The 13,358-nt window shown below is 57.0% G+C and overlaps 1 protein-coding gene and 1 long non-coding RNA gene across 3 annotated transcripts in view; one reads left to right on the top strand and one right to left on the bottom strand.

Moving 5' to 3' along the window:
- The first annotated feature begins 678 nt into the window (after positions 1-678).
- MST1R (macrophage stimulating 1 receptor) overlaps positions 679-13,358 on the top strand; it is a 14,462-nt gene continuing 1,782 nt past the window's right edge. The window contains exons 1-19 of one of the 2 annotated variants that reach the window (XM_049640497.1): positions 679-2,478; positions 5,605-5,793; positions 5,874-6,002; positions 6,180-6,350; positions 6,655-6,815; positions 7,179-7,344; positions 7,458-7,594; positions 8,025-8,186; positions 8,283-8,376; positions 8,535-8,744; positions 8,845-8,991; positions 9,071-9,233; positions 9,398-9,481; positions 9,557-9,763; positions 10,398-10,478; positions 10,630-10,811; positions 10,895-11,004; positions 11,270-11,435; positions 11,843-11,979. In XM_049640497.1, the coding sequence (XP_049496454.1) occupies positions 1,246-2,478; positions 5,605-5,793; positions 5,874-6,002; positions 6,180-6,350; positions 6,655-6,815; positions 7,179-7,344; positions 7,458-7,594; positions 8,025-8,186; positions 8,283-8,376; positions 8,535-8,744; positions 8,845-8,991; positions 9,071-9,233; positions 9,398-9,481; positions 9,557-9,763; positions 10,398-10,478; positions 10,630-10,811; positions 10,895-11,004; positions 11,270-11,435; positions 11,843-11,979 (3,929 nt within the window). In that variant the 5' untranslated portion in view covers positions 679-1,245. Of the gene's footprint in view, positions 2,479-5,604; positions 5,794-5,873; positions 6,003-6,179; positions 6,351-6,654; positions 6,816-7,178; positions 7,345-7,457; positions 7,595-8,024; positions 8,187-8,282; positions 8,377-8,534; positions 8,745-8,844; positions 8,992-9,070; positions 9,234-9,397; positions 9,764-10,397; positions 10,479-10,629; positions 10,812-10,894; positions 11,005-11,269; positions 11,436-11,842; positions 11,980-13,358 lie in introns of both variants that reach the window. The other variant, XM_049640496.1, reaches the window with a different exon arrangement.
- Positions 2,924-5,664, bottom strand: LOC125929370 (uncharacterized). Its single transcript, XR_007459847.1, has 2 exons — positions 5,591-5,664; positions 2,924-3,420 (listed from the first exon to the last, which is right to left on the bottom strand). It is a non-coding gene; the product is annotated as an uncharacterized LOC125929370 (long non-coding RNA).

The raw sequence follows: 13,358 nt of genomic DNA, 5'->3' as shown, positions 1-13,358 counted from the left end.
GCCCCCTTTAAATGTTAGGGAGAACCAGTTATCAAGGAGCAACCGCTGAAGTCCATGTACAAGAGGCAAGGTTGCCTCTCCTGCCCCCAACCCCATATGCCTCACTCAGACTGAAGAGAGAACTGTGGGCAGTCAACTAGTTAGAACTATACCCTCATTTCAGGGATGGAGAGACTGAGGCCCAGCATAGCTTACAGAGCAGGTTAGAGGTGCCCTGTCAAAGCCCATGTTTCCCCCATATCAGGGGGGCACTGCAGCACAGCCAGCAAAGGCAGCCAGCACTGTGTGTTTTGTTAGCCCCATCCTGCAGCTTCTGCCTACTGAGGCAGTGGTGGAGGGACCAGAGCTAGGGTTGGGCCTCCGCATAAGCTGCCTCTCCTCTGACTCTAATGTCCAGCCAGCAGGGTAGGCCCTAACTCATAACCTCTACCGCCTTGGGCAGGCAGGGGACAATGCACCTTCCTGTGATACCATCCAGTCATTGACATCCCAGGGCAGGCCCAGAAAAGGATGGCCCCTGCCCTGAGAGGGTTTCACTACTCCCGGGGGCCCCCACCTCTCCCCTCCGGTCCTCCACACATTCTTGGTCTCTCAGGGGCCTCCAGGCCCTGTTCTGGGATCAGCGTCTGAGTGTGTTGGCTGTATACTGGTGCCAAGGGCAAAAATAAGCCAGGTGGTTCTCAAACCCTCACTGGTGCTGGGGTGACTTCCGACCCCTCCTCACTTCAGCCCAGTCGGTCGTGAGCGGCGGGAAGGGAAGGCTCAGACTTTCCTACCTCTCTCTTGGCCACTCCAGGCACACTCACCACATGCCACTGAGAAAAACGCCCCCAAGAGAAGGTGTAGGTGACAGGCTTTCGAAGGCCTGGAGAGTCGGGTGGGAGGAGGGGCTGGCTAGGCCGAGCCTTCAACTGGCCCCGCCCACAGTTCCGCCCGCGCACCCTGGCCCCGCCAGCCCCGCCCTGCGCCCTCCTGCCGACTTTGCTCAGAGTGCCTGCTTGGAGCAGCAGCTGGGGCAGATAGGTGAGGGGGCCTCTTCGTTCACTGGCGGTGTGTATGTCCACCTGGTGCCAGGTGCTCAGACTCGAGGGCAGGGGAGGGCGCTGGACATCACGCTGGGGGTGGGTCACCTGCCCGAGGGCTTTCAGGACCGGCTGCGGACTCAGGTCCCAACCGGGACCTTGAGTCTGCTCCCAGCCAGGCCCGGGCCTCCAAGGGTCCCTGCAGGGGCCCAGGTGGGCCTCGATGGAGCTTCTCTCGCCGCCGTCACAGCCTTCACTGTTATTACTGCTGCTACTGCTGCCACCACTGCCGGCCAGAGAGTCCTGGCAGTGTCCGCGCACCCCCTACGCCGCCTTGCGCGATTTTGACGTCGAGTACAAGGTGCCCAGCTTCTCGGCCGGAGGTCCGGTACAGGCCATAGCGACCTACGAGGGCGGCAGGGACGGGAGTGCCGTGTTCGTGGCTACACGCAATCGCCTGCACGTGCTTGGGCCTGGCCTGCAGCCAGTAGAGAGCCTGGCCACAGGTCCTGTTGGAGACCCTGGCTGTCAGACGTGTGCGGCCTGTGGCCCGGGCCCCCACAGCCCGCAGGGAGACACAGATGCACAGGTGCTGGTGCTGGAGCCAGCTCTGCCCGCACTAGTCAGCTGTGGCTCGAGCCTGCATGGGCGCTGCTTCCTGCACGAGCTAGAGCCCCAAGGGACAGCCCTGCACCTGGCACCGCCAGCCTGCCTCTTCTCCGCCAACCACAACCAGCCCGAGGACTGCCCTGACTGTGTGGCCAGTCCTCTGGGCACCCTCGTGACCGTGGTTGAGCAGGGCCATGCCTCCTACTTCTACGTGGCATCCTCACTGGATGAGACGGTGGCCTCGAGCTTCAGCCCCCGCTCAGTGTCCATCCGGCGCCTCAAGGCCGATGCCTCAGGATTCGCACCGGGGTTTGCCGCGCTGTCCGTGCTGCCGGAGCACCTCGCTTCCTATCCTATCCAGTACGTGTACAGTTTCCGCGCCAGAGCCTTTGTCTATTTCCTGAAGGTGCAGCGGACCAGCGTGGCAGCTGCCTCGGAAGCCTTGCACACACGCCTGGCACGGCTCAGCGCTGCTGAGCCCGAGCTGAGCGACTACCGCGAGCTCGTTCTCGACTGCCGATTCGCACCCAAACGCCGGCGCCGCGGGGCCACTGAGGGAGGACAGCCCTACCCAGTGCTGAGGGCGGCCCACACAGCTCCAGTGGGCAGCAAGCTAGCTGCTGAGCTGAGCATCGCAGAGGGCCAAGAAGTGCTATTTGGCGTCTTTGTGGCTAGCAGAGACAGCAGTCCCGGTGTGAATCCCAACTCTGTCGTCTGTGCCTTTCCCATCGACCTAGTGGACACTCTCATCGAGCATGGTGTGGAGCGCTGTTGTGAGCCTCCTGTCCCCCCGGGCATCCGGCGAGGCCTCGACTTCTTCCAGTCGCCTAGTTTTTGCCCCAACCCGGTGAGCAGAAAGAAGGGGCCCTCACCCGTGAGCAGGTGGTAGAATCCAGTAGGAGGGTCTGGGAGGGAGGGAGAAGGGCAGGAGGGAAGATGTTTTCTCTTCCACCCAGTTCCTTAGTGCTGGGGGCAGGTGGGGGTGTGGAGGGCGTGAGGGAATCAGCCAAGCACAGGCTATACTGGAGGCTCACCTACTAGCCAGACTAGTCTCTGTTTCTCCTCCATTTTGCTCTTTCACTCTCTTAGGTACTATGGCCTCTGATTTTTTTTAGGTAGTTTCCTAGATTGTGTGAGAACCAGACTGCATCACAACTGTCTGGCAGAGACACTGCCTAACTCCGGTACAATGATCCCCTCCTACCTGCCCACCACACATACCCTCAAGGACATACACAGAGAAACAGCCCCCCCCCCCCCCAAGCAGATGCTAACAGATTCACACAGATACGGCTGCTCACCAGCAGTTTCTCTTTCCCTTTGGAAGCACTGTTTTGTTCTGCTTTCCAAAGAGGGTGGGGCAGGAGTTGTCAGAGGATGCCCCCACCCCATTCCAGGGAGCCTCCTGGGCCTTGGAAGTTTGGGGGCTTGTCAGAGAGCCTGCACGGCTTGGGCTTCACAGACACACTCATCCCTGATTGTCCTCTGTGGAGTGACTGGGGGAGGACCAAGGACATGGTGGGAAGGCAACTTGGCTCTAGTAGATTCCAGGAAGCTCACCCCAGTCTTGTGCAAACAACTGTAAACATCTGGGGATGAGTAAAGGCTTAGGAGGGGCTGATTGGAAGTGGTTCACCATGAAGGAGTCCCAGACTTTCTTTCACTGTGGTTGGGGCCCTGCTCTAGTTCCCCATCTCACCCCAAGTAGGAGGTCTGCCGGTCATCGCTGAATTGGGGGCTTTTCCCAGCAGACCCTACCCAGGTTCTCTCCAGCTATGGTGTCAGGGAGCTGGAACAGAGACAAACAGGACATTCCTTAAAATGCTAAGGACAAAACCCAAACTGAGAGCCATGGAAACAGTCCTACCCTAGCTTGTAAGAGGTAAAACCAAGACAATGGGGTGAACAGAACTGGATAAGTGGTCTTTCAGTGAGCTCACTCACAGTCACTGCTCTGAGTCTTTGGCTGCCCTGTGGCTCTGCTACTTCTGTGACGTTCCCCACTGACTCCTTTCTGGCTCTTACTAATGCCTCAGAGGTGGAAGGAGAATGTACGAACAGCGAGGAGTAGAGCATCTCCAGCCTCCCTCCCTCAGCTGAGTCCATCTGGGCTGAGGAGGCCCTACGGGGGGAGAGCCCTCGTCAGGGCCTGGGCAGCCCTGCCTGCCCTCCTCTCTTCCTTCTGGGGGAGTCTGAACCTCTCACGGACTTGGCTGGTGGTCAGTGGGTCAGAAGACATCCAGCATGAGTTGGCAGTGCTAGGTTCGAGGAGGACTGATCTCAAGATGGCCCACAAGCTGGCCAGGGAGATGTGTGAACCAGCCTATACAGTGTTTGTCCAGTGACTGGGCATGTAGCCTCCAGGGCAACACCCACTGTGTGCTGATTGTGGCTGGCCTCAGGAAGCCTGTGGGACTCTGAGCTGACACCTGCCTTCCATGGGTTCAGGTGGGATTTGACTCTGGAGCAGTCACCCTCCTTTGTGGGGCACTGGACACTTGAGTCATGCTCTTAGGAGTCACAGGCTGGCTTATAGACAAACCTGAAAACCCAGGGCTAAGTCCTAGGACCCAGGGGCAAGCAGACAGGGGTGTGGTCCTGATCAGGGTAGGGCCTCTTTGCCACCCCTCAGCCCCACCTGTTCCTGAGTCATGCTAAAAATACCCGCTGGCTTCCGGCTAAGGTCAGGCCCCTTTCCCGCCTCAAGTGAGGACAGAGTCCCAGTTCCCACCCATCCAGGCTACAGACCTAGGGTGTGTGGAATTTCTGTGCCCAGCTCTGCACCCCCAGGGCTCCTTATCAGCACTGAGGTCTCAGGACTAGGTTAAGCATACTTAGTTTGATGGGCACCCCAGGGCTGGCAAGGGAATGTCGCGAGCCCCAGGGCTACTGAGCCCTGCCTGTGCTTTGCACCCAGCTCCAATGCCTTGCATCATACCCTGATATGATTTCCCAGAAGCTTCCACAGTCCTGCCTTGGTGCCTTGAGTGCAGTCCCCCAAAACACCTTCCTATTAAGAACAGGTGACAGGGGGCGCCTGGGTGGCGCAGTCGGTTAAGCGTCCGACTTCAGCCAGGTCACGATCTCGCGGTCCGTGAGTTCGAGCCCCGCGTCAGGCTCTGGGCTGATGGCTCGGAGCCTGGAGCCTGTTTCCGATTCTGTGTCTCCCTCTCTCTCTCTGCCCCTCCCCCGTTCATGCTCTGTCTCTCTCTGTCCCCAAAAAAATAAATAAAAAACGTTGAAAAAAAAAATTAAAAAAAAAAAAAAAAAAAAAAAGAACAGGTGACAGGTGTTTCCCAATCCCTGGGGCCTAGCCTTCAGGCCTTGGTTTTTCCCTTTTGTATCTGAAGGGGATGCAGGTTGCAGCTGGAGGTACAGGAAGATCTTTGGAGTCTCAGGGAGAAGAACCATGTTACCAGCCCCATGCTGGCCAATTAACTTCAGAGTTTAGCCACCTTAGGCTGGAGAGAAACTGAAGCCCCCAAAGGGGACAGGGTTTGCTGAAGTACAGGGAATAACCAGCAGGGGGCAGAAGAGGACTCTGCTCAAGAGCTCAGACTTCTTGCCTGGCTCCTCTCCTGAGGGCCTATAAGGCCTTGGACAAGTGACCAAACCGTTTCTGAGCTCATTTCCTTATCTGCAAAATAGGGGTGTTGAAAGCACCCACTTTACACAGTGGTTGTGAAGCAAGAATGAGGTTGGGTCTGTGAGACTCTAAGTCATTATCAGAATGGACATGGCAGGTCAGGGCAAGGCATAGCAGATGCTGGCCTTCCAGCCTGGGCCTTCCTTCCTGGACTTACTACCTCTGAGAGCCCCATAGGTGGGAGGGGGTGGGTAAGTGGCAGACCTGGAGTCTTATCTAGCCAAGTCAGGTAAGGGATGGGGGTTTGGGCTGCTGTGGTCACTGACAGAGATCCCAAGGGGTCAGTGTGTGAGGATGAGCCCTGACTCCTTACCTGACTCTCCTCAGCCTGGCCTGGAGGCCCCCAGCCCCAACACCAGCTGCCATCACTTTCCTCTGCTGGTTAGCAGCAGCCTATCACGTGTGGACCTCTTCAACGGGCTATTAGGACCAGTACAGGTCACTGCACTGCATGTGACACGCCTTGACAATGTCACAGTGGCCCACATGGGCACAACTGATGGGCGCATCCTGCAGGTAGGACCCCCATCTCCACAGCTCCTTGTTCCTGGGTCCCCTTCCCCATTTCCATTTTGCTCACAGCTAACCTATCCCAGGTGGAGCTGGCCAGATCTCTCAACTACTTGCTGTATGTGTCCAACTTCTCACTGGGCAGCAACAGGCAGCCCATACGACGAGATGTCAGTCGCCTTGGAGACCACCTGTTCTTTTCCTCCGGGGAGCAGGTAAGGTGGGACTAGGGTAGGGCCTGGGGCCAGGGCTGTGGAAACAAAGCCTCCCCATCTAATCCAGGGAGGCGCTGACATACAGGTCTCACCACCCTGACCTACAATGGGACCAGGCAGTCTCTGGGTCTAGTTCTCCCTCCAGCCACCCCTGAACCACCCCTCTGCCACTCCAAGGTCTTCCAGGTACCTATCCAGGGCCCTGGCTGCCACCACTTCCTCACCTGTGGGAGTTGTCTGCGGGCACAGCGTTTCATGGGCTGTGGCTGGTGTGGGGGCATGTGTGGCCGGCAGAAGGAGTGTCCTGGCTCCTGGCAACAGGATCATTGTCCACCTGAGCTCACTGAGGTATGACTTGCTTGGCAGGGCCCAGGTAACGGTGGGACAAGCTGGGCCTGGAGTGGGGGTCAGCATGTCTTAACCATGATCCTCAGGCCTGGAATGTCCTCAATATCAACAAGGAGGGTATTCTTGTCAGAGGGGATGGCACATGCAAAGACTTAGAGGCAGAAAAGTGCCTGAGTGAGGACTACAAGTGACCTAGGAGACTTGGAGGGAGGGCAGGCAAGGGGCATAGCAGAAAACTCTGGGAAAAGCAGACAGCTGAGAGCCCGGATGCACACAGGGACTCAGGCTGTCTCCCTCTCTTCAGTTCTACCCCCAGAGTGGACCCCTAAGGGGCAGCACAAGGCTGACCCTGTGTGGCTCCAACTTCTACCTGCGCCCTGCTGATCTGGTGCCTGAGGGCACCCATCAGGTCACCGTGGGCCAAAGTCCCTGCCGACTGCTGCCCAAGGACAGCCCAAACCTCAGGTACAAGCTGGTCTCTGCGCTTCCTGTCCCTGACAGGGGTGACCAAGCAGCCCCTTCCCTGTGAGACCCTGTCTTCTGCTTACTGGGGGCAAGGAGATATCAGGCAAACTGCAGTGACTCTGGTTGCTTGGTGTCTAAGGAGACCTCTCTGTCCCTGCTTGAGCCTGCATATGCCCTACCTGTCTGTTGAGTCATGGAACTGGGCAAGGTTAGTCCCTGCCTCACCAGATCCTGCTTACCTTGGAGGAAGGCACGAGTAAAGAGATACCATCCTCAGGCTCAGAGGAGACCTGTGGTATGTAGCAGGCATACAGCCAGGCCTGTGTGACCCCTGGCTGACCTTGGGTTCCCCTGGTACCCTAGCCCAGTGCCCCGGAAAGACTTTGTAGAGGAGCTTGAGTGTGAGCTGGAGCCCTTGGGCATGCAGCCAGCCGGGCCCGCCAACATCAGCCTCACTGTGACCAACATGCCACCAGGCAAGCACTTCCAAGTGGATGGCACCTCCATGCTGCAAGGCTTCTCTTTCATGGTGAGGCCACCTTGCCTTGTCTGTACCCTTGGCCAGCCAGGCAATGTGGGCAAGGAAGGGCTTGGAGTGGAAGGCCTTTTATGCCAAGCTAAACTACCTCTATGTCTTCTTAGGAGCCAGTGCTGACAGCAGTAAAACCCCTCTTTGGCCCACGGGCAGGGGGCACCCGCCTCACCTTTGAAGGCCAAGGCCTGTCTTTAGGCACCAGTCAGATGGTGCTGGTCAATGGGACTGAGTGCCCACTGGAACAGTAAGTGCCAACATGCAAGGGGAGGGGAGGCCACAGGGCTCCCCACTCAGGGAGCCCTTATCAGGTGGGCCTTGGATCCTACCAGGGCAGAGAGAGAAGAGCTCAAATGGTCAGTGTAGGGAGCAGGTCCAGGAGGAAGGGTCTGTTGCCCCCTCCAGCCCACAGGTGGTTTGGGGATGGTGAGAGAGCCCATCACAGAGTTAATTGGCTCTAGCCAAGGCTGTGGGGAGCCTTTCCTGCCCTGCCTTCTTCTTGGAAGCCTTAAAGACCCTGTCTTCAAACAGACTCATTGATAATGGGCAGGGTGGGGAGATGACCAACAGAAGAACTGAGAGGGATTGGCAGACCTTAAAGGAGGTGGGTCTGGCCATCACCTGGAGGATGATCCTGAGACCAATCCTCCCACCCCCACCCCCACCCCGTTCTGCAGGGTCAGCGAGGGGCAGCTCTTATGTACTACGCCCCCTGGGGCTGCTATGGCCAGGGTTCCCATTCACCTGCAGGTGGGGGGCGCTGTGGTGCCAGGCTCCTGGACCTTCCACTACCTGGAAGACCCCATTGTGCTGGGCATCAGCCCCAACTGTGGCTACATGTAAGTGCCACCCCCTTGCCCACTCTGGTCTCCTAAGGAATGAGGGAGGCAGCCTCAGAGAGCACCCCAAGCCCACCACATTGCTTTCCTCCACAGTGGCTCCCATGTCACCATCCATGGCCAGCATCTGACTTCAGCGTGGCACCTAGTGCTGTCATTCCATGATGGGCTTATGGCAGTGGAAAACAGGGTGAGCTGTCACTGGAAGCTGCCAAATGGACACTAGCCAGGAGGGAGGAAGGCTGGATCAATCCTCTGAGTTCTAGCTCTACCCCGTGCTGGGCTGAGGAGACTGGGGTGGCCGTAGGTGGGATGCCTGGCTAACCACTCTCGCATGGGCCCCAGCAGTGTACAGGGCACCTCCCGGAGCAGCATCGGTGCCGCCTGCCCGAATATGTCGTCCGAAGCCCCCAGGGGTGGGTAACAGGGAACCTGAGTGCCTGGGGGGATGGAGCTGCTGGCTTCACGCAGCCAGGCTTTCGCTTCCTGCCCCCACCCCATCCACCCACCACTGACTTTGCCCCACTGAAGCCCGAGGAGCATGCTGTTAAGTTTGAGGTAAGTGTGGGGGATGGAGGTCAGGGACGGTGAAGGGTTAGGGCTGAAGCCTTGCCCAGAGGAGATGGGGGCACTGGCCAGTCCTTATGACTCTCTGCAGTATATTGGGCTGGGCGCTGTGGCTGATTGTGTGGATGTGAACGTGACCGTGGGTGGTAAGAGCTGCCAGCATGAGCTCCGGGGGGATGTGGTCATCTGCCCTCTGCCTTCCTCCCTGCAACTTGACAAGGATGGCGCCCCACTGCAGGTAGGCAGCTCAGCTGGCTCTCCACATGAGACATGGGCCAGGGCTTGCAGGCTGGGCCTGAGCTGCCACCTGCCCCCAGGTCTGTGTGGATGATGGATGTCACATCCTGGGCAGGGTGATACGGCCAGGCCCAGAGGGGGTCCCACAGAGGCTACTCCTTGGTGTCCTGCTGGCCCTGCTCCTGCTTGTGGCTGCACTGGCTGCTGCGCTGATCTTCAACTACTGGCGGAGGAAACAACTGGGTGAGCTCTCCACTCCCCTCCTGACTTGGCCTACACCAAACCATGGCATCTCCAAGTCCTCTTTCTGCCCAGGCCTTGGAGGTCTGCCCATACCTCCTGGGGACTGAGTTTGGAGAGGCTGGCCACGAGAGGCTGTCTTTCCACAGTCCTTTCTCCAAACCTAGATGACCTGGCATCCTTGGACCGGACCACTGGAGCCATCCCCTTGCCTGCACTCCGCTCAGGTTCTGACTACAGAAATGGCCTTGGTGAGACGGGGAAGGCGCTGAAAGCTGGGGCCACACCCTCTGTTCCACAGGCCCCTCACTTCCTCTCCTCCACAGCTGCCCCTGCCACTCATGGTCTGGATTCCACCACACAGAGCCACAAAGCATCCGTCTCAGACAGTGGGGACGGGTCCTGTGTCCCACTGTTGCAGACAGAGTCCATCCAGCTTGGGGACTTAGACTCTGCACTCCTGACCGAGGTCAAGGATGTGCTGATCTCACATGAGCAGGTGGTCACCCACAGGGACAGAATCATTGGCAAAGGTATGGGGGCCAAGCCAGGTGGGGCTGGGGCAGAGATGGAGTCCTGAGATGACATGGACTCAAGGGGCATTTGGGCAGGACTCTGCTCTGGCCTTTTCACCAACCTTTGTGACCTTGGGAATACCACGTAACCTCTCTGAGCCTCCATTTGCTCATCTGTGAAATAGTAATTAGTTCTGTCTTCAGTGGATTCTGGTGCAGATTAAGTAGGCATGGGAGGGGTGCAGGCTCTGTCATTATGTAGCTTTATTACTACATTTATTTTATTTATTTTATTTTTTATTTTATTTTATTTTATTTTTTAAATTTTTTAAATGTTTATTTATTTTTGAGACAGAGAGACAGAGCATGAACAGGGGAGGGGCAGAGAGAGAGAGAGAGACACAGAATCTGAAACAGGCCCCAGGCTCTGAGCCGTCAGCACAGAGCCCAACGCGGGGCTCGAACTCACAGACCGTGAGATCATGACCTGAGCCGAAGTCGGACGCTTAACCGACCAAGCCACCCAGGCGCCCCCTGCTATTTGTTTTTAACGTCACATCGGCCAGTTGGTGCTCTGAGGTTTGGTTGCCAATGAGAGGGTGTGGTGTGCACCCTGAGCATTGGGGCCCTCTCACCATCTCCCCCTCACCAGGCCACTTTGGAGTTGTCTACCATGGAGAATACACAGACAAGGACCAGAATCGAATCCATTGTGCCATAAAGTCGCTGAGTCGTAAGTAGGGAAGAGGCTAGGAAGATCCCCGTCCCTGCTGTGCTACCACCTTGCTGAGTAACCCTGAACAGGAGAACTTTCTTCTCCATTTCTCCATCTGACCCTGGCAAAGGGTCTCCCTGCCCTGAGTCTGACTCAAGCCACTCCACAGGTATCACAGAGGTGCAGGAGGTGGAGGCCTTCCTGCGCGAGGGGCTGCTCATGCGTGGTCTGCACCACCCAAATGTGCTGGCTCTCATCGGTATTGTGCTGCCCCCTGAAGGGCTGCCCCAGGTGCTGCTACCCTATATGCACCATGGAGACCTGCTTCAGTTCATCCGCTCACCCCAGCGGGTCAGTTCTCGGGTCAGGAGACTTGGGCAGCAGCTGGGGATGAGTTGCTATGCCCTTGCCTACCGACCCACCTGTGCCCCTAGAACCCCACGGTGAAGGACCTCATCAGCTTCGGCCTTCAGGTAGCCCGTGGCATGGAGTACCTGGCAGAGCAGAAGTTTGTGCACAGGGACCTGGCTGCTCGGAACTGCATGTGAGGGGCCGGGGCATTTGGGGTGAAGGAAGGGGGCAGGGCACCAGGGTGCACAGCTGCCTAAAGGCATCTCAGGCAAGGGCCCACGCTCCAGCCCTTGCTGTGCAGCCTTGGGCATGTCCTCCCCTCTCTGGGCCTCAGTTCTCCTATCTGCCCAGTGCAGGCTTAGATTGGACACGGTGGCTCTGAAACCCTGTGAAGGCCTGGAGTAAATGGGTTTAGAGCCCGGTGGGGGCCAGTCCTGAGTATGATCCCCTGCTCTCAGGCTGGATGAGTCATTCACAGTCAAGGTGGCTGACTTTGGCCTGGCCCGTGGTATCCTGGAAAAGGAGTACTACAGTGTTCGACAGCATCGCCATGCTCGCCTCCCTGTCAAATGGATGGCACTGGAGAGCCTGCAGACCTACAGATTCACCACCAAGTCTGATGTGGTGAGGCCCCACCTGCCCCAGAGTCCACATGGCCTCAGTGTCCTGGGAGAGCACTTGGCCTTGCCCTTTTAGGTCCAGATGATGATCTGAGCCCAGGGAATCCCTAAGCTGAGCAGCCCCCGCAGCCCATTTGCCCACCTCTTGAGCAGGTCTAAGATAGAGCCCTCTTGCCACGGCAAGAGGGGGTTCTGAACTCATTGGCTCCTTGCAGACAATACAGGGCCTACAGGCCCAACTCTGGGCAGGGTCTGGTGATGAGAGGAGACTGAGGAAAGATGTGTATGAGATACTGAGGAGCGGGCTCTGATTAATTTCCAGCTGGAGGACTCTAGGAGATAGAGGACCTGGGGGGCCCACCTGTCCCCAAATTTGGGGTAAGAGTTGAGTCTCCTTTCTCCTTCCCACAGTGGTCGTTCGGTGTGCTGCTGTGGGAGCTGCTGACACGGGGCGCCCCACCATACCCCCACATTGACCCTTTTGACCTCACTCACTTCCTGGCCCAGGGTCGACGCCTGCCCCAGCCTGAATATTGTCCTGATTCTCTGTGAGTATGTGGAGGTGGTAGTGGGAGGGAGCTGGGCCCCAGAGACAAGGAAGGGACAGGAGACAGTGTTCTTGCCTGGCTCTCGGACTGATCCTCTGGTTGACCTGGAAAGGGACCCTCTCTGGACCTCAGTTTCCTCATCTGTGGACTGGTTCCACCAGCATTTGGGGCTGAGTGCTGGGAGGAGATCATGGTTGCCATGGTAACAGTACTCCCCACTCAGAGTCTGGGTTGAGGCCAGTGATTTGATTTCTCAGCACTCCTCACCCCACCCCCGCTAAGGGGGGCCTGTTTTCCATCTTTTCCATTCATTTAACCTCAAAGAGAGGTTCCATTAGCTCCCACACTAGCCCCCACCCCCAACATCTCCCTACTGGATATAGTTTCAGATTCCCTGATCCCAAGGCATGGTGACAACTATGAAACAGTCACTGTGCCTGCCCAGTGGGTCTGTGCCGGGGTTCAGCTTCAGAAGCAGTACGTGTGCCTTATCTGTGCCCAGATCTTTGTGGTTAGAACAGGAAGAACCAGGTCACAGGTAAAGGTAGTTGATGATTCCAATCTCAGACTGTGCTCTAGAAGGGTACGAGTAACCCTTCTTCCCAGCCCCTGCCTGCCTTGGGTTTGATCTTTATTATTCATTTCACTAATGCCTCTGGTTTGAAGTAAGTGAAATCATCTTTACTACCCATCTGCCCCTGGGTCAGGTTCCCTGAAACAGATTCTCACCTGGAGCTATATATACAGGGAGTTTATTGATAGACTGGGGGAACCTGAGTCCTCTGAGTGGGGAGTACTATTACCATGGCAACTGTGATCTCCTCCCAGCCCCAAATGCTGGTGGAACCAGTCCACAGATGAGGAAACTGAGGCCCAGAGAGGGTCCCTTTCCAGGTCAACCAAAGGATCAGTCAGAGCCAGGCAAGCAGAGAGCCCAGGGAAGCAGGACTGGGCAGGTGGAGAAGTTGGGCTGCCATGCAGATGCCGCAGAGGCTATAGCCCATCCTTGGGCTATAGCCCAGGGGGCTGCTTGATCTGGGGTGGCTCTTTGGAGTTTTAAGAAATATATATATATGTATATATATATATATTTTTTTTTAATTAAAAAATCTTTTTAATGTTTATTTATTTTGGGGAGAGAGAGACAGAGCATGAGCAGGGGAGGGGCAGAGAGAGGGGACACAGAATCTGAAGCAGGCTCCAGGCTCTGAGCTGTCAGCACAGAGCCTGACGTGGGGCTTGAACTCACAAACTGCAAGATCATGACCTGAGCTGAAGTCGGCTGCTTAACAGACTGACCACCAACTGGGCACCCAGGTGCCCCTTTTAATGTTTTTTGAGAGAGAGAGGGAGAGAGAGAGAGAGAGAGAGAGAGAGAG

This window comes from Panthera uncia, chromosome A2 (genome assembly GCF_023721935.1).
Source record: "Panthera uncia isolate 11264 chromosome A2, Puncia_PCG_1.0, whole genome shotgun sequence".
Taxonomy (NCBI): domain Eukaryota; kingdom Metazoa; phylum Chordata; class Mammalia; order Carnivora; family Felidae; genus Panthera; species Panthera uncia.
This window is presented reverse-complemented; position numbering and strand designations above follow the sequence as displayed.